The sequence below is a fragment of the Erpetoichthys calabaricus genome, chromosome 15 (genome assembly GCF_900747795.2).
Source record: "Erpetoichthys calabaricus chromosome 15, fErpCal1.3, whole genome shotgun sequence".
In the NCBI taxonomy this organism is placed as follows: Eukaryota; Metazoa; Chordata; class Cladistia; order Polypteriformes; family Polypteridae; genus Erpetoichthys; species Erpetoichthys calabaricus.
The window spans coordinates 93844254-93864599 of NC_041408.2; the positions used below are offsets into that span (position 1 = coordinate 93844254).

The following is a 20346-nucleotide window of genomic DNA, read 5'->3' on the forward strand; positions in this document are numbered from 1 at the left end:
CTAAATTGGCCCTAGTGTGTGCTTGGTGTGTTTGTGTGTGTCCTGTGGTGGGTTGGCACCCTGCCCAGGATAGTTTCCTGCCTTGTGCCCTGTGTTGGCTGGGATTGGCTCCAGCAGACCCCCGTGACCCTGTGTTCGGATTCAGCGGGTTGGAAAATGGATGGATGGATGGATATTTGGGTATACTGTAAATGAACTAAACCTAAATCGATGCATTGTGCTAACATAACAATGTGTGTTTCATAAACTTCACTACTTGTTCAGTCATTAAGTGAATAATGGCAGCCGAGTGCGTTCAATGTGGGTAGGGACCTCCTTCGCACCTTCTACAAGTCTGTGAGGGTAACTGAGGTGTGCTGGATTGGTAACATCACGTCAAGTGAGGCCCACCAAGTCATTAAACTAAGTAAAAGGACAGACTTGGTTATGGGAAATCATTTGGACCCCCCTGGAATTTGTAGAGGAGGAGAGAACGAAGACAAAAAACTGAGTGCCATTATGAACAATGCTACACATTAATGTGACACACCAGCACTGAGGACACTCAGCCAGCAAATTAAAGAGAAGTGTGTCAAGAAACACAACCAGGGGCTCCTTTACACAACATACGGATAAGTTGTCCCCCGCATTTCGCCACCACTATATTAAATTTTAAAAATTTAATAAACCTTACCCAACATTGAAAATAAAAAAAAGTTCACTCAGGTAGTGTTCTTATACGACTCACAGATCAACGTGTTCCACTGAAAATATGGAATATATTATGTGTGATTGCCTCCATAAAAGGTGAGTCTTGTACTTAAAATTTAATCTGTGTTATGTATGATTGTACAATAAGTACATAATTGTATTTCATGTATGTTTTTTGCAATGGCATGTGATATTAATTTTTGTAAAATTGTTTGGATTTGTTTAATCGAAATAAAAATGTATATATATTTACAGCGCGTTTCATTTAAGTGATGTACTATTGCTAACTTTATCATTTTGCTACAAAAATGTTTAAATTAGGAAAGTCAGTTTTGAACGTGGAGAACGATTATTCTCTTTATTTTTTCTACTAACTTTCAACACTCAAAACATTGTGAATTTCCCATTGGGATTAATAAAGTATCTATCTATCTGGGTGTGGGTATTAGAAGTTATTGGGGTGGGGGAGAAATATCATGGAGGCGAAATGCGAGGCGCGAAATTTCCGTAAACCCCTTTACACCAATGTCAATCTGCTCCTTTTATCTTTAGCCAAGTCAGACGTTTTGTTCTCATTTAGTCATTCTGATGTGAACTTGAGAGGAGGGTTGTTGTTTGTCATAATAGATTTATTTACTGAGCGTCCGTAAAAAAGCCACATTTCCCCCTGATGACAAATAACGTCAGTCTGTCCTTCTGTATCATTATGATTGTTATATTGAACATTTTGTGACAATGCTCACCAACAGGAGAAAGTTGCTTACAATTTCACTTTCCACATTATATTATCTTGCATTTTTCTAAATCTTAGTTTTAAATAAAAATTACCTTTTTTAGCTGCCATTTCATAATCTTCAACTTTGACGACTCCTCCTGAACGTTCATCTTAAGAAAAAAAAGAAACAGCTGAGTCAGTGACAATCATGGAAGGTTTCTTGTTCCCAAAATTGTCTGCAACATATATGATATTCTGTCAGGTGACCTAAAGAATCCAAACTGCTCCAATGTCAGCATACACAGTCGTGTGAAAAAGTATGTGCACCCCCCAAGAAAGAGTTGTTCCCAAACCCCCAAATCTTAAAACATGTGGACATATCAAGGTTTGAGATTCATTTAAGCAGCATCTATAGATACAGGTGATATAACAATCATGCCTCATTTGCATTGTGTAGACTATTGTGTAATTTAAATAAATAAAAAATCCACATTCTGCATGTGGAAAACCTAAGTCCATTTATCACTACCTCAAATTAGAATCAGATGCAAATGATTAGCACTCCAATAGAGAGGATCTCGCCTGACCCCGTCCTCTTCTTTAAAGCTCAGACATTTCGTTTGGTTTGCTTTTTGTTGTTGAAGGGTGTGCCATCACCATGTTGAGACCGAAAGAGCTCTCTGAGACCTTTACAAAGAAGAATAGAGATGCCTGCGAGTCTACAGAGGGATTTGAAAAGACCTCAGAACATTTGAAAAATCAACCAACCATTCTCCTGTCTGGATGAGCAACCACCAGTAACAAAGATTTCAAACAACTGCCAGCCTGTCCAGGCCATGGCACCCCGGCAGCAGAATGCAAAATGCTGAAAGAAGTCTTTATGAACCCCAGAAGTTCATCATGAGACCTACAGCTAAAGTCAGAACTTTAAATAAACTTAAGGGTTCCTTTAAATTGTTTAACTTCAGCCAAATATTTTGGGTCACCTTCCACAAGCGTTCTTACAATAAGCTGCTGGAATTTTGGCCCATTCCTTCAGACAGAACTGGTGTAACTGGGACAGGTCCATAGGCGTGCTTGGTTGCACGCGCTTTTTCAGTTCTGCCCACCAGTTTCCAATCGGACCGAGTTCAGGGCTTTGTGATGGAGACTCCAATACCTTGAACTTGTTGTTCTTAAGCCATTTTGCCACAGCTTTGGAGGTCTGCTTGGGGTCCTCGTCCATTTGTGACTGAGCTTCACCTTCCTTGCTGAGCTCATGAGATGTGTATCTCCATCAGTTTCCTTCCTCACGATGCCTATTCTATGTTTTGAAGTGCACCAGTCCCTCCTGCAGCTCCCACAACATGATCTATTCCCACCCCCATACTTTACAGTTGAGATGGTCTTCTTTGGCTTGCAAGCCTCACCCTTTTTCCTCCAAACATAACTGGGGTCATTATGGCCAAACAGTTTGATCTTGGACTTATCAGACCAAATGACATTTCTCCTTAAGGTCAGATCTTTGTCCCCATATTGCCATTGTAAACGGCAGTCGGGCTTTTTGATGGTGGCTTTGGAGGAGATGCTTCTTCCTGGCTGAGCAGCCTTTTAGGTGATGTCCATATCGGACTTGTTTTATTGTGAATATCAGTATTCGTCTACTTGTGTCTTCCACCTTCACGAGGTCCTTTGCTGTTGTTCTGGGATTGATTTGCACTTTTCATGCCAAAGTCTGTTCATCTCTACGTGACAGATTGCGTCTCATTTTTGAGCGGTACGGCGGCCGGGTGGTCCCATGGTGTTTATACTTGTGTATTATTGTTTGTACTGAAGAACGTGAAACCTTCAGGCGTTTGGAAATTGTTCCCATGGATGAACCAGACTCGTGGATGTCCACAGTTTTTTTTTTTGTCCTCTGTGTGAATGAGGAATCTGTGCATAATTTTGCAATATGGGTTCAGTGGTGTGAATCTGCATACAAAATGAACAGACACATGTTCAGCTGTATGTGTTAGATATCTGTAAGCTTATACTCCATAGGTAATAATATTTTATTGTCACTGTATCTATAAATCTGTGCATTTACTACAAGTCTACAATTTTAGAAAAGCTCTACATGAGAATAAATTAAAACATCCGAAGGTCAAATGAAAGGACAATTTCCCCTCTGGGATTAATAAAAGATATCAAATACAAAAAAGAACCTCCATGGAGATGGTCTTGTAGCCTTTACTCTCTATGACCTTCCTCCTCAGACAACACTCTGCTTTTCCTGGTCTTGTCCATGTTCAGTGTGATGCACACAATAGCACAACACAGCTGAGGGAGTATGTTACTCTACTCAAATAGGCCGAGTGTCCGATTATATGATCAACACTAATTAGAGTAATTAGTCGGATTGAGATCTCACCACAATTCAAATGACTTTTGGCTTCTAAGGAATCCCAATGCTTCTGTCGATGCCATTTTCATTTGTTGTATTTTTTTAAGTAAATGTTAAGTCCAAAATCAAAAGCTATATCAAATACGGAATAAAGAATGGTGTATGTTAATTACTTTGGGCAGTTATAATGTATTTCACAGAAAACTGTGATTCTTTTTTAAATACAATTTATTTGTTGTATAGCCAAATATCACACAAGAAGAGCTGCAATGGGCCCTGCCTTTTGACAGCCACCCAGCCATGACTCTCTAAGAAACTTTGGGAAAGGCAATTCGAAGAGAGACCCCTTACCAGGTAGGCTGGGCATGCAGTGGGTGTCAAATAAAAGGGGTTTAAATAGAATACAATGCACAGAACAGAAGTCATACTCAATACAATATAACAGTGCAATAGAAATATTACAAGTACAGAGTGGAACTCAACAGCAGATGATATCCCATAATACGATTTGGATAATAGTGGAAGGATGCCTGCGTGTGTCTGTGTCTGTATAGCAGTGTATATGAATATCAATTCTAGCATCAAAAAGCCAAAACAAAGTACCTACCAATGAGACCAGCATCTACGGCCCGGTCATAATAATATGAAAACGCAAAGAAGTCCAAGTCTTTCTCCTCGCCTGCATTTTTCACTTTCCTGTACAGCATTTTCTCTACTTTATTATAGCAGGACTCATAGATGGGCTCTCCTAAAGGAAAATACATACAAAACATGGTGTTGTTATGAATTCTGTTGATATAAAAAAAAAAAAAAAAAAAAATATTTGAGTGGAAAAAAAAAAAAATCCACTTTCAAATTGTACAAGACACATACAAAAGAAATTCAGCAAAATTAGCATTCACTACAATAAAAGATGAATTAGCAGGCCACGTGTAAGCAGGTTTGATGGGCCAACCCATTTCAATTAGAACAGAAAACAGACGGAGCAGAAATGGATGGAAAAAAAAAAAATGTTCATAACGTGCACGAAGTAGTGACAAGTTAAAAATGCAATATTTTACCCGACATTGACTGCAAAAGGCCTTGTTCACCCTGAGTTGCGCTGTGTTCATTCCACAACAGACCAGTAAATTCAATTATAGTCAATGGCCCCGTTCACATCACTGCAGAGGAGTGTGGTGTGGTGTTGACATGATGCATATTTTCCCATAATGCAACATTGTGGACGTGTGCGAGTTCTGTCCTCAGGAAAACACCCAAGATTGCTGGGCCGTCCCTTGCTGTTCATTAGCAGCCACCCTTTCCCGTTTCCTGCTACTTGCATTTTCAACAGCATTTCTGCCTCCCACACATTTTTAATATTGCAATTGCCAAGAATTTTTAACTGGCAAAGCAGGCATCGAACTACCAGAACACCTCAACAAGCGTCACAGCTGAACAAAATGCCTGCCTGCACATGACAAGAAATGTGTCCAGTGTTTTTTATTTTTAATCACTAGAGAATTATATTTAAACACAAAATGATAGGCAGGCAGGTGGCACGGTGGCGCAGTGGTAGTGCTGCTGCCTTGCAGTTAGGAGGCTCCCTGCGTGGAGTTTGCATGTTCTCCCAGTGTTTGCGTGGGTTTCCTCCGGGCACTCCGATTTCCTCCCACTGTCCAAAGACATGCAGGTTAGGTGGATTGGCGATTCTAAATTGGCCCTAGTGTGTGCTTGGTGTATTTGTGTGTCCCCTGTGGTGGGTTGGCACCCTGCCCAGGATTGGTTCCTGCCTTGTGCCCTGTGTTGGCTGGGATTGGCTCCAGCAGACCCCCGTGACCCTGTGTTCGGATTCAGCGGGTTGGAAAATGGATGGATGGATGGATGGATGATAGGCAGGCACATTCAGAATTAGCACATGGAGCCTAGGGGCATTCATGTGCATTAAAAATATATATATAAAAAACACCGGTGTTAATGTGTACCATTGAAAATGTGCAGGCATGAATCGACTGAATGCACTGACAATGCAGCCGACTTCGGATTGCAATTTTGAATGTCTGTCTACCATTAACATTAGTCCATACTGGTTTACTGGCTCTTCGTTAATGTCATGACCGGTTACCTTTTTTTTTTTTTATTATTTGATTCTTTCATTAGTTGCATACTGGCTATGTCCTTCACTCAGGATATAGAGGTTTGGGTGAGGCCTTGAGATAGGATGGTGGGATTAGGGGTAATACAAGGATCGTGCTTTGTTGTGTTTCTACATTAATGGTTTTATTCATGGTTTTTGTATGTGTGTACTTCTGCTGCCTCAATTAAACAAAACAAATTAGTAAGTAGAGATTGAAGAAAATACTGTACCTGCTTTCTGACCCCTCAGAGTGTAGACCACCTCAGCATGCTCCCATTCTCCTCTGTAGTCTGGAGCCAAGCAAGGACTCTGCAGTTCTTCTCCTTCTTCCACTGTTGAAACATCAAGGATTAGTTGTCTTTTAGAAAACATGTACTGAAGGATACTTAACGGTTCTTTTACATTAAATGTGCTCATCACCATCACTTAAGCAGTATATGACTTTTTTAATGGAATACAGTGTATTTTTTAGAAGAAAAATTCACAACATTAATAATGTCATTTCCCACATTTAATAAAGCAGCCACTGTGTGTCCCTATAGTAAATAGGCCTTCCATCTTTTTTCACAACAGCATCCTTTGTTTAACATAGATACACCTCAACATAATATTTGAAAATGTACTTAATTCAGTCTGAGGCAGGGGGCTGGATCCTCTTCCAGCACAAGGTTGGAAACAACCCTGGATGTAGTGCCAGTCCATTGTGGTGCCCACTCATGTACTCACAATCACACTGGGCAACGCTCACTTCGTTGGGATGTAAGAGGGAACCCTCTGTGTGTGTGTGTGTGTGTGTTTCCTGTGAGGACTTGAGCCTTCCGTCATGGTTGAGTGGCAGCTACAGATGTCTATGTAACAGACTGTGGCCTCCTTCCCAGACACCTTCTTGTTTGTTGCTGTTGGTTCAGATACAGCAGCTCACAGTCTATCAAAGGTTATTTCCTAATGTTTAAGGGGGAAGTCTGAAGACTCAGAATGATTTTGAATTTTTCCCTGTATTGGATAAAATGTTCAAGTGAGCACTCCTCACTATTCAGGTGTAAGAATATTAAGAGTGAATATAACATTAGAAAAATGTAGTCAAGAACAAGCCATCAACCCAACAAAGCTTGCCAAACCTGTTCAATTCATTCTTCCAAAATAACATCAAGTCTAGTAAGATGATTAGTAAAGAATTCAAAATAATGATTTGAAGCAAGTAAAATACAATGTATAAAAATCTTAAAATCTTTGGTAAACAATATGAAAAAAAGGAGGTGGCAAGTACTAAAAACCATGTTGTAGGTAAGGCTGATTGAAAATGTGACACTAAAGGGCGAGCCACTGGTTACAATTGAAATGAAAACTTTAAAAAAGACACAACAGGTGTACTGACACGTCTGCTCACAGTATTCAAGTTCTGAAATGTCACCAACTGAATTTATCTTTTTGTGTGTGACATCTCTGTATTAGGGGTCATGCTAGTGCTGCTGCTGCTTCATTGATTCAGTGAGCCATTCTGGGTTTGAATATTTTGCCCTGTCATCGGCTTCGTGGAGTTTGCGCGTTCTCTTCATGCCCGTGATTATTTTACCTCCAGCTACTCAGACTTCTTGCCCACATCTACAGAGACAAGTGAATTGGCCTCAGTTTGAGTGTGCGTCTGCATGACTGTGCCCAGTGATGGTCTTATGCCCGGTCCAGGGTTGTTTCCTGTCTTGAGTTGCCAAGATAGGCCGAGGCCCTCTGTGACCCTGAATGAGATTAAGCAGCCGTGTTTACTATATGGACCACTGCCAAACAAATGGCAATACTGGCTAATTATCCATCCATCCATCCATCATCCAACCCGCTATATCCTAACTACAGGGTCACGGGGGTCTGCTGGAGCCAATCCCGGCCAACCACAGAGCGCAAGGCAGGAAACAAACCCCGGGCAGGGCGCCAGCCCACCACAGGGCACACACACACAACAAGCACACACTAGGGACAATGTAGAATCGCCAATGTATCTAACCTGTTTGTCTTTGGACTATGGGAGGAAACCAGAGCACCCGGAGGAAACCCACGCAGACACGGGGAGAACATGCAAACTCCACGCAGGGAGGACTCGGGAAGTGAACCAAGGTCTCCTAACTGCGAGGCAGCAGCGCTACCCACTACACCACCGTGCCGCCTGGCTAATTATCATCCTCCCTAAAGTGGATTTTCACCCTCTGGTTGCTGCTGTCAATACAATACTGTGGTTATGCTCAGAACCCAAGTTCTAAAAACACAGCCCCGGGGTGTTTCAGACATAGAACCCACCAGAAAAAGCAAATTTAGCCCACACAAAACAACCAGACATTTTCCTTAGGGTTTCTGTGTATGAACTCATTCATTCATTTATCTATGGAGTCAAATTTCCAAAGAAAATTCATGCACGGTCAGAACCTGTCTGGGCAACATTAGGCACAAGGACCACTGATGGATGGCATGTTCAGAAACTGGCAAACAGCATGGCATGCTGATGTCTCTTTCTAACATTACATTACAAAAAAAAAAAAACAAAAAAAAAACAAAGTTATTGATTAAAGCTTTCAAGTAAGTCATGTTTTTAATTCAAAAAATATTTTCTTTCCATGTGGAATATTCTTTTGCATAGATATCTTTTGGTACTGTGTCTCCTCGGAGAATCCTTGGGTACCGCAGGTTTGACTTTTTGTTGCTCATGGAGTCCCGAATGAGGCACATTACCTGCATTGTGAGGGAACGTCAGTTACGGAACTACGGCCATGTGGTGCAATTCCCTGTGGGTGATCCGGCTTACAGGACCCTCATTGTTGAGGACCTGAGTGGCTGGACCAGGCCAAGGGGACACCCACGTAACACGTAGGGTCATTTCTGGAGGGTGGGGACTGGACTGCGTGTCTGTCTGGGGGTTGCCAACCACGATGCCAAGCTGTTTTGTTGTGTGGTGGGCATGCCAACATGCCATGCCAATGCAGGCTTCCCTACATGACCTGAATTAAAATTTAACTGAAATTGCATTTTGGACATATGTTTTTTGTAAATTAACATAGCAATTCATAAAAATTGTAATGCTGGGAAACAAATCTGTAGGTACAGCCAGAAATGTACTTACAAGGGTGACCTTCAATTCCTCCTAAAATGGCAAGTCTTGCTGACATTAAACCAAGTCCGAGATAACTGCAAAAAGAGAAAAGGAACAAAGGTATAAAAAAAAACTGGAAAAGGAAAAGCACACAGTAGACATATTTAATCTGAAGTACAATTGTAACCAGTGTCACACACGGGCAACATGGGAGGCAGCTAAAGGGCTCAAAAGAGGGTAATTCCATGCCGGACCAGGAGGTGGCAGAGTGCACTGATCCTCTCTGTTTTTCATCTGCTGACCAACCATGGGACATTCAGACCGTGCACAATGTTCTCCCAGCTCAGGCCTTGCTTGATTATCTGGGGGCGAAGTGCTGGAGTTTTAGAGTGGAAATAATAGATCGTTATTTGGAACACATGCATTTCATGTGTGTTCCGTTTCTACAATAATCTGTGTAAACACATTGTTAAAACAGAAACATTTTTCATGTTTTAGTAGTAAATGACAAAATGTGGCTATAAACTATATACTGTATGAAGTCTGAAGTCCAAAGATCAAATAAACACTTTCACAAAAGGTTCAAGAATAAAACAATAGCTTCCATTGCGTAACAATAAGATTTGCCAACTTGTAATCAGGAGTCCCCAGATCAATTCCGACTGACTCCTGTATTTGCTGTATTCAGTAGTGAGCTGCTCTTATTGTTAATATAATACAGTACACGCATACATTTGGTTTGTCTCTGTAACAGCCGCTGTACATTTATAGGACTTGAAAAAGTTCCCGATTTTGTTTTCACTTTTATTCTCTCAGTCACGACTACAATGCATACCACCACCACCACCATTTATGCTGGCGCTGGTACTTAGAGTCAGATCAGGAGTGGCGGGGGGCTGGTGTTAGAGCGCAATCGTGATTGAGAGAATAAAACTGAAAAAAGCTAACTTTTACAAGTACCATAAATTTATACCCAATGTCCCATATATCTGTCTCTTACTTTTTTTTTCTCCATGCTGCGCAAGGCATTCACGGAGGCCACTAAGAAAAGAAGAGTGTTCATGGCTCAACTTGCAGTGGAAGTTCGTCGTCGCATCTAACTAGAAAAGGCGAGGGAAAAAGAAAAGGAGGATGCAACATCGACAAGCTTCTGTTCCAAGACAGCTGCTTTCCCAGGAAAGTAAACTGAGTCAGTGTCAAGTGCTCTTTCAATGTAATAGAAACCACAGCATAGAGAGAAATGTGCGCATTGCAACAGGTACACATGTCGTAAACGTAGGGAGGACGGGTTCTTGCGTGTGTGTAAACTGTTAACATTTGAATCTGATGATTGCATATAGCGCTGAACTGACCTCTCTGTACTGTGGTTTCCTCTGCATGTCCTGGAGTACAAAAGAAACAGCAACATATAGCAACATGTGGGGACTGGCAAGATCGTGGGGAAAAAAAAAAAACACGTGAAACACGTGGTCAGTGATTATTACCACAAGATGTTATGCAAATTAATATGAATAATATGAATAATGTTGCATCTGTGCCACAATGTTTTCCGAAATGTACTATACAGGTCATAAAATGATTTATTCCAAATATCATATACTATATGCCTATGTCTTTTATTCCTCCAGATCAGAGAATGTCCAGTTCTATTGCCTCAAAACACCACTCCCATCTACAGTTATTCCCAGTTTCAGATAAAAAGTAACAGCGTCAGATCCCTGAGTTTTTCGGTGGTAGGATGGTAGTATGCATCGTGGTCGTGACTGAGAATAAAAGTGAAAACAAAATCGGTAACTTTTACAAGTCCTATACATGTACAGCAGCTGTTACAGACACAAACCAAATGTATGTGTGTACTGTATAATATTAACAATCAGAGCAGCTCACTACTGAAAACAGCAAATACAGGAGTCAGCTGGAATCAAACCAGGGACTCTTGATTACAAGTCAGCAAATTTTACCGTTACGCCACGGAAGCTATTGTATCGTCCTTGAACCTTTTGTGAAAGTGTTTATTTGATCTTTGGACTTCAGGCTTCACACATCCTATAGTTTATGTCTACATTTTGTAACATTTACTACTAAAATATGAAAAAGTTTCTATTTTAACAACGTGTTTACACAGATTACTGTAGAAACGGAACACACATGAAATGCATGTGTTCCAAATAACGATCTATTATTTCCACTCTAAAACTCCAGCACTTACTCCCAGATAATCAATCAAGGCCTGAGCTGGGAGAACATTGTGCATGTTCTGCAGCTGTGGGGGGATGGAATAGTAGGCTGCTTGCTGCTTGTCTTAATCAGCACATTTACAGGACAAAAGACGCTGACGGAGAGGTGCGAATGGATTTAAGGTGGGCCAGATTTACGAGTTTTTGCGTAGGCTCTGGTAATTCTAGTGTTAATAACATGAACAGAACATCGTGCACAGTTCAACTTACGGAGAATCTGCAGTCCTACAGTCAGAGCAAAGGACGATTAAGAAAAAATGGTACAGATTCACACAGGGGGTTCAGTGGTGGCTCATGATGTACATCACTTACCTGTGTGAATACAGCGTGTGGGTGTTATTAAACATCTGGAAAGACGTAATGTAATCTATTGGAGAGGTTTGGATGGTCATCTGTGAAAGCCAAAAATCAAAGTTAAAGAATCAGACAGCACTTAAAAAGGACGGCTTAACAATCCACAAAGCACTTTCTTATGTAACTTTGCCTTAACCTTTACTTGCGTCAAGCAGATGTTTGCTTGCCTTGTTTTTTCCAACATAACATACACAAGTGAAATGTTCACTGAGCAGAATTTTAAAATTCTAATGATGAAGAGTTCTGACTGGTCTGCAATTGAAGATCAATGAAGTGCTTACTCAGGATCCTATCATTCCTTTATCTTCTAAGACATTTCATCAGACTTTGACATGCTAAATATGTTCAGCTTTTCAAACATGGAGGAAATCATAATGTTAAGGTTATATAAAGATATTTGATAACAGATTTATTTGACCACAGTCCTGGACAACCTTCAGATATAATAGCTGATCCTCTAGAATACGTGCTTTTTAAGTTTTGTCAATCTGAGGCACTGCCTTCTAACTCACGCTGAAGCTCAATGTGAACTGACAAAGGGTAACCATTTGTATCTGTCTCTGGGGTTACTTTTGAGGTTAAAACTTGATTTCCAAAGGAGCTGTAGCGTCAGATTAAAATAAAATGGAAAGTGCCTGGAAGTTCCTTTAAGCAGCTCACTTCCTGCCATAAAGACATAACCATCGTTCCTTACACTGGCATCCCCACTGCCCCCAACAGTCTATCCCAGGGGTCCTCAATCACGGTCCTGGAGGGCCGCAGTGGCTGCAGGTTTTTGTTCCAACCCAATTGCTTAATAAGAAACACTTATTGCTCCAGTAACACTTCTGCTTCACTTTAGTTGTCCCGCTTAAGATTTTGAATCCTTATTGCTTATTTTAGACTTAAACAGCTGTAGTTTTGTTTTTTAATTTGCTCCTAATTAGCAATAACATGCAAATGACAAAAGAGACCAGCATTTCTCCATTTAGCTTGTTACTGTTTACACCTGTGTGTATTTATCATGCACTATTGGGTTTAATTAAATACTTGAGAGGAAAGCGAAGAGAAAAAAGTGAAGGACTGAGAATTACTCCTCCATTTTAGCCTTCAAATCATTTGGATGATATCCTTAGAAAGGGGAAGAAAATCCAGGATATGAGAATGACCTGAAATAACAGAGTTAAAGCACAAACAAGCCATGAAATTCAATTTTTGGCAAGAATTGCTTTCTAATCAAGCAACCGGGTTAGAACAAAAACCTGCAGCCACTGCGGCCCTCCAGGACTGGGATTGAGGACCCCTGGTCTATCCAGTGGGATGCAAATTAAGTAAAGATACAGACTTCACAAGACAGGTGCACAGCCCATCAAGTACAGTGGTGTGAAAAACTATTTGCCCCCTTCCTGATTTCTTATTCTTTTGCATGTTTGTCACACAAAATGTTTCTGATCATCAAACACATTTAACCATTAGTCAAATATAACACAAGTAAACACAAAATGCAGTTTTTAAATGATGGTTTTTATTATTTAGGGAGAAAAAAAATCCAAACCTACATGGCCCTGTGTGAAAAAGTAATTGCCCCCTTGTTAAAAAATAACCTAACTGTGGTGTATCACACCCGAGTTCAATTTCCGTAGCCACCCCCAGGCCTGATTACTGCCACACCTGTTTCAATCAAGAAATCACTTAAATAGGAGCTGCCTGACACAGAGAAGTAGACCAAAAGCACCTCAAAAGCTAGACATCATGCCAAGATCCAAAGAACTTCAGGAACAAATGAGAACAGAAGTAATTGAGATCTATCAGTCTGGTAAAGGTTATAAAGCCATTTCTAAAGCTTTGGGACTCCAGCGAACCACAGTGAGAGCCATTATCCACAAATGGCAAAAACATGGAACAGTGGTGAACCTTCCCAGGAGTGGCCGGCCGACCAAAATTACCCCAAGAGCGCAGAGACGACTCATCCGAGAGGTCACAAAAGACCCCAGGACAACTTCTAAAGAACTTCAGGCCTCACTTGCCTCAATTAAGGTCAGTGTTCACGACTCCACCATAAGAAAGAGACTGGGCAAAAACGGCCTGCATGGCAGATGTCCAAGACGCAAACCACTGTTAAGCAAAAAGAACATTAGGGCTCGTCTCAATTTTGCTAAGAAACATCTCAATGATTGCCAAGACTTTTGGGAAAATACCTTGTGGACTGATGAGACAAAAGTTGAACTTTTTGGAAGGCAAATGTCCCGTTACATCTGGCGTAAAAGGAACACAGCATTTCAGAAAAAGAACATCATACCAACAGTAAAATATGGTGGTGGTAGTGTGATGGTCTGGGGTTGTTTTGCTGCTTCAGGACCTGGAAGGCTTGCTGTGATAGATGGAACCATGAATTCTACTGTCTACCAAAAAATCCTGAAGGAGAATGTCCGGCCATCTGTTCGTCAACTCAAGCTGAAGCGATCTTGGGTGCTGCAACAGGACAATGACCCAAAACACACCAGCAAATCCACCTCTGAATGGCTGAAGAAAAACAAAATGAAGACTTTGGAGTGGCCTAGTCAAAGTCCTGACCTGAATCCAATTGAGATGCTATGGCATGACCTTAAAAAGGCGGTTCATGCTAGAAAACCCTCAAATAAAGCTGAATTACAACAATTTTGCAAAGATGAGTGGGCCAAAATTCCTCCAGAGCGCTGTAAAAGACTCATTGCAAGTTATCGCAAACGCTTGACTGCAGTTATTGCTGCTAAGGGTGGCCCAACCAGTTATTAGGTTCAGGGGGCAATTACTTTTTCACACAGGGCCATGTAGGTTTGGATTTTTTTTTCTCCCTAAATAATAAAAACCACCATTTACAAACTGCATTTTGTGTTTACTTGTGTTATATTTGACTAATGGTTAAATGTGTTTGATGATCAGAAACATTTTGTGTGACAAACATGCAAAAGAATAAGAAATCAGGAAGGGGGCAAATAGTTTTTCACACCACTGTACATATTGTGCGATGACAAGTCATTACACCCCCTATATAGCTCCTTGAGTATCAATCAACTAAACCATACAACTCCCCAGGCTGGATTAAGATCCCAATGAGGATTTTCTCCATCCCTTCTCAAGAATCTAGCCATACAATTAGTTGCTTTGTCTTGCGGACAGTAAGAAATGACATTTTTTCCAGAGAAGGTATTGTGCTAAATGATAACAAGAATTATAAAAGACAGGGCTAAGTTGACAAAAGTCCAAGGAGGACAAACAGCAAAAGGAGAAGAAGAATCTAAATAAGTTTACAAAATTATCCCAAAGGGATAACACAGCTCAGAAATTTTGAATAAACCCATGTAACACTTTAGTTATTACAAGAAATGCAAAATATAAATCTCACCTCATCTTGTGGAGAGAATGTTATTTGCGTAGAACCTCCTCCCAAATCAAGCATGCCAACAGTTCTCTGCAGCGAGCCATGCAAACTGCCTAAGGCGAAAATCATTGACATTTGGAACATATCAGATAAGAAAACAAGCAGCAAAACAGGTGGCTTGAAAAACACCACATGAATCAGCCGAGATCCATTTATTATATTAAATAATGGAAGAGAAAAGCTGCAGTTTGTGTACATCAGTAACAGCCAGTTGTTAAAAGGCTAAAACATTAGTACACTGAGCAACATTTTCAGATCAGAAGTTTCATGGAGGGCGGGCAGACTACAAGTGGCCAGTTATCTTTTTCTTGGCAAGGATTTCTGAGAGAATATACGGAGCAATGACCTCGTAAGAGCCAATGAGTGCTGCCATAAAGCCGTTGAAATAACAGAGCACTAAGTCAACAGGTCCATGTGCAATCTGCCTCATTCGAGCAGCGCCACTAGTAACAGACAACACTCCCTCCTCAAGCTCTCCAACACTCTATACAGGTTGATTTACAAGTAATCAAATATTTATCTTCTGCTCACAATGTATTACCAAACACAGGCTTTCTGTGGCAAAGTTTTTAAAGCTTTGCGTATAGCTGACTAACACAACAACAGTGTACTGAATGACAACGTCCTGAGAAAAATATCAGAACACACAAAAAGGAGTAATAAGGCTTAGAAATAAAAACAACACCTTTACAATAATTGAAACAAAAAGATATTTATTTGATCAACTCCGTTACGTTTTACATCTTAATGCCATATATACTCGCAGATAAGTTCTCCCGCAGATAAGTCGGGACTTCATTTTACTGTATAATTTCTGGTATTTTATAATGTCGGTCGTATAGGTCGAATGTGGAAAACTCACAGAGCACACGGCCCTTTTTTTCTATGTGGGTGCGGCGATGCGCTGTATCAGCGTGTGTTCCTACAGGTGATTTAAAATCCTAGACAGACAAACGGACAGCCACAGTAGTGTATTATATAAGAGTAGCTGTGTAAGCCTGGGCTTTTCCTAGAAGCCATTGAAATCGCCAGGAAAAAAAACAAAAGTAGAAATGTCAGGTAATTGAAAGGAACTACTCTGGGCGTCTCTCTCTCCTAGGAGGATTCGTTTTGCCGACGTGCTCATCTCGCTTGTGCATTAGCGGCGGGAGGAAAGGTAAAAGGGATACCAGTTTGCCGCTAAGCGACCTTCTCTTTCTTCTGAGGTTTTGTTTCGCTGACGTTCTTGCCTTGCTTGTGTTATTAGCAGCTAGGCGTGTTTTCTGTTTTCTCAGAGGTGGAGCCCTTACCCCAACTCCACCTCTCACTTCCGAGCCGGACAGACACACACACTTCCAGGCATAGACGTTTATATAAAAGAAGATGGATACAGTGAGAAGTCAAGCACAATGACACACTTCTTTGATTACATGTCGCCTGAAGACGGGGCCCGAGTTGCCTCAAAAGCTTGGATATTGTGATCTTTCTAGTTAGGCAATAAAAGGGGTCATTCCGCTTGACTTCTCACTACATTTCTCACTATTGGAATGTACAAATATTTAGAATACCATAGAAATTCCACCTCTAGTGTAAACCATTGTGAATAATTTTATACATTTAAATTGAACAGGAGTTTAAGAATGATGACATACCTAATAAAAAGTTCACAGTAATCCATGCAGAAATACCTGAAAAAGAATTGTATTAGATGTTAAGAAGAAGATGACAACAAAAAAAACAGCCTCTTTATAACCAGCTCCTCAGAGTCAGTTGTGTACCAATTGCGGCAGGGGGGCTTTTGTATCATAGATGGTCCGGTCTTCTTATTTTGTAAATGAAATGGTGCAAGTTGAGAAACACAGTCAGCTGCTCAAAGATGGCTATGGACTACATGTGTACATGTACAGGACCCTCCATAATGTTCAGGACAAAGACACATTTTTTTCCTTGACTTACCTCTCTGCTCTACAGTTTAAAGTTACAAAAAAAAAAATCAAACAATTCAGACCTGCAGAATTTCATTTAAGGGGATTCACAAACATTTTGGTCAAACAACACTTTTTCTACATGGTCCCCCCATTTCAGGGCACCATAACATTTAGGACAATTGGTGGCGTGGGCGTTTGATTTGGCCAGTAGCCAACTTATCTTTAGCGGATTGTGAAGGCCTCAAAAAACATTTCTCCTTAGAACTTAGAAAATGTGTCTTAAATGTGAATACTTAAACCAATGTTGCTAATTTGTGGGGACATTCTCTATATTTAAAAAAATAATAATGAATACTACACAGAAAAATGGAATGGCTGTGCATAATCATCAGGACTGATGTGGTGCCAAACTGTTGAATATGCTGAACTTCAACAGGAACTTTATACATGCCTCATACATTATAAGCCCACTCTTATTTCAGTGAGTGCTTAACACAGCAATACATTCATGTGCAGAATGTTTAAAAATGAAAAGTTTTTATCTCCACCTTAAAATAATGTCAGCTTTGAAATGTTCAGTTTAATCAGAAAAATAGTCCTGGGAATGAGTTTGAAGTCAAACTTCAGTGATAAATAAAAATTCACATCACACCAACAGCAGACACACACACGCACACACACACACACACACACACACACACACACACACACACACACACACACACACACAGAGGAAATGAAAAATGAACAAAACCAGAATACTTTGGCTCAGAAACATAAACAGCATATTAAAATGGTGTGCCACTCTGCTACAGCTGGATACAGTAAATGACTACCTACATTTTACTAAGCAATATTTTAAAGAAATTACCATAATAATAAATGTAAGGGACAATTTTAATGACAAAGGATGGAGACAATGGCTATAGGTATAAGATTATTGTTGTCACCAAGACAATATCTCAAGCAAAAGAAAGTTACAGAGTATCAAAAAAAAAAAAAAAAAGTACCTTCATCAGTGCCATCCATGATAGAAACACAGTCAGCTTTGTTTAGAAATGGAGATTTCTGGAAAACATTTCTCACCTGGGGAAAGATATTCTGTTTTTAATATATTTCCTTATTGCAAAATTTTTTACTTGAAATTAATTGAGTGTTACACAGTGATTAAAATTGAAAATAGATCAAAAGTTTCAGAACACCTCCATTTTTCTTCAAATTTAAATCAGTTGAAATGCAATGAATGACCTAAAATGGTGAAAAGGTAAGCATTAAACTGTCAAGAGTTTTAAATTTAAAGTTTAGGTTAGCAAAAACTGAAATAAAAAAGGAAGTTTCAGACTATTATAAATGGGCCTTCTTCAGGAAACAACTAATAAGTTACAACCTACAGATGCTACGTAGCAAATAAAGTAAATGAAGCCTTGCAAGTTGAGGCTAACAATTTGCACAGGTGTCCCACCTTCTGTTGATTACTTTAAAATCCGCTGTCCGTCTTAAAGCACAGTTCGCGTTATAAACTTTAGACCAGCAGTGTAGATGTACTTACACATACATATACATTACATTGTCGCAGGAGGCTAGGGGAAAGACCAAGCCGGGATGCCTGGAAGGACCGGGAGGCAGTGTGTACGTCCCCTGGGCCATGAGGCTCAAACCTATAGGGGCCGTGGCCACCGCGAGGGGGCGCCCCGAGCATCGTGGAGCCCGGGAAACCTGCACTTCTGCCACACCTGGGAAGGTGGAGGAAGGACCTTGCAGGGATGCCCGCAGTGCTTCCGGGTGCAAGGGCAGCACTTCTGCCACACCAGGAAGTGCTGCCAGAAGAGCATCGTCAGGCACCTGGAGCACATCCGGGTGGAAATAAAAGGGGCCGCCTCACTCCAATCAGGGAGCTAGAGTTGGGAGCGGGACCAGGACGAAGCTCCCGTGAGGAGAGGAAAGGCGGCCCGAAGAGGACATTGGGAGAGGCCCGTGTTAAGTGTGATTGGTGCGGGAGCACTGTATGTTGTGGGGACTTTATTTGAGAAAATAAATGTGTGTTTTATATAGTGTTGGTGTCTGTCTGGTGCTGTTTGGACCCATGTCTCACAATATATAGATAGAGAGAGAATACCCTGAGCCTGCTCTGTCTCATCTGGTCCTTCCACAATCAACGCATTCTGGCCAGATTAGTGAATACGAGCACCAACAGACCACTGAATTAAATAAAGGTTTCACTAAACAAGAATTAAGAAATTGGCTGGATTTTGTGATTCCCTATCATTGCTGGCCATATATTGGCTTGCTTTGCATTTCACTTTTGTTTACCTGCTAGTTAATAAAAAAAGGAACAATTATGAGGTCCTAGTATTAAGAAGTCAATTCAAATTAACCAAAAGAAGTTTGATTAGCGGTAGTCACTGGTGACTAATGGAGAAAGTGGCTGGAACAAAAACCTGTAGCAAATGCGGCCCTTCAGGATCTGAGTTTGACACCCCTGGGTTAAATAGTCATGAAAATTTTTTTTAAAAAATTCCACCATATTGCCAAGTATTTACACTTGTACACACTCTTGGCACTCTCCTGTGCAAAAACAAATGTGAAGTAAATAATATTAATGAACTCTCTTCATTTATTTTGTTATTAAGAACAAGTGAAAACATCCTAAAAGCCCAGCATGTTACTTTGCAATAGTCTCCCTTAGTTGTGTATTCATTTTTAATTCAAAACTACTTTGCCCGTCTCTTTTCAAACACCTCACCTGGTTGAGCAAGTCTTCTGCTTTCTCATCTGGTAACAAGCGAAGCCCGGCTGTGGCTTTCAGTACTAAAGGAGTGCTTTTCCAACGTGAACAGGGAATGGTCTGTTTCGCAGTGATCAAGAGTTCCTCGATTCCAGCAGTGCACTAAAAATCAACAGACAAAAATGACTTTTGAAGAAGTGTTCCTTCAAACTACAAGAGTCTTGTCTGATTGTGTATCTTGTACAATATATGCAATATAAGAAATGTTTAAAATAAAACTAACTTCAGTAAGGTAATAATCTGCCACAGCCAAGCCTGACAAAGACAATTAACAATGATAGAGAAATAAAAGGTCTGAAATTCTTAAAGACTAAATGATCTTTCTTTTCAATAAAATGATACAGAATATGTGGACTCATATACTTAACAAAACAGTTAAACCAGAAGATTAACGTGGGTCATTTCTTACAAAGCATATTAGGACACATGAAAAATGACCCACATGCTTAAAATCCTATGTGAGGCTACTTATCTTACAATGTTGCCCAAATTAGTTATACCTCAGATCTCCCTCACACACCCACTCATATACTGAGGGTATTTTAGAGATGCCAGTCACTTTATTGGCATTCACACCAGTATATCCACAGGCAGAGTCTACCCTTAAGCTATATAGTTGCTGTCAGTCGTAACAACAAATATTGTAACATAAACTGGAGATGTGTGTATATATATATATATATAGTGGCAGATGGCGGGGGCTC

At 40.4% G+C, this 20346-nt stretch overlaps 1 protein-coding gene and 1 long non-coding RNA gene across 2 annotated transcripts in view; both read right to left on the bottom strand.

Annotated features, from left to right (window-relative positions):
- LOC127525969 (uncharacterized) overlaps window positions 1-20346 on the bottom strand; it is a 569224-nt gene that overhangs the window by 142663 nt on the left and 406215 nt on the right. The window lies entirely within an intron of this gene.
- entpd6 (ectonucleoside triphosphate diphosphohydrolase 6) overlaps window positions 1-20346 on the bottom strand; it is a 41186-nt gene that overhangs the window by 9793 nt on the left and 11047 nt on the right. Inside the window, exons 4-12 of the mRNA XM_051919412.1 lie at window positions 19596-19744; window positions 17868-17938; window positions 16582-16617; window positions 14915-15003; window positions 11509-11588; window positions 8990-9054; window positions 6117-6218; window positions 4378-4518; window positions 1519-1575 (exon numbers count right to left, since the gene is read on the bottom strand). Of these exons, the coding sequence (XP_051775372.1) occupies window positions 1519-1575; window positions 4378-4518; window positions 6117-6218; window positions 8990-9054; window positions 11509-11588; window positions 14915-15003; window positions 16582-16617; window positions 17868-17938; window positions 19596-19744 (790 nt within the window). The remainder of the gene's footprint in view (window positions 1-1518; window positions 1576-4377; window positions 4519-6116; window positions 6219-8989; window positions 9055-11508; window positions 11589-14914; window positions 15004-16581; window positions 16618-17867; window positions 17939-19595; window positions 19745-20346) is intronic.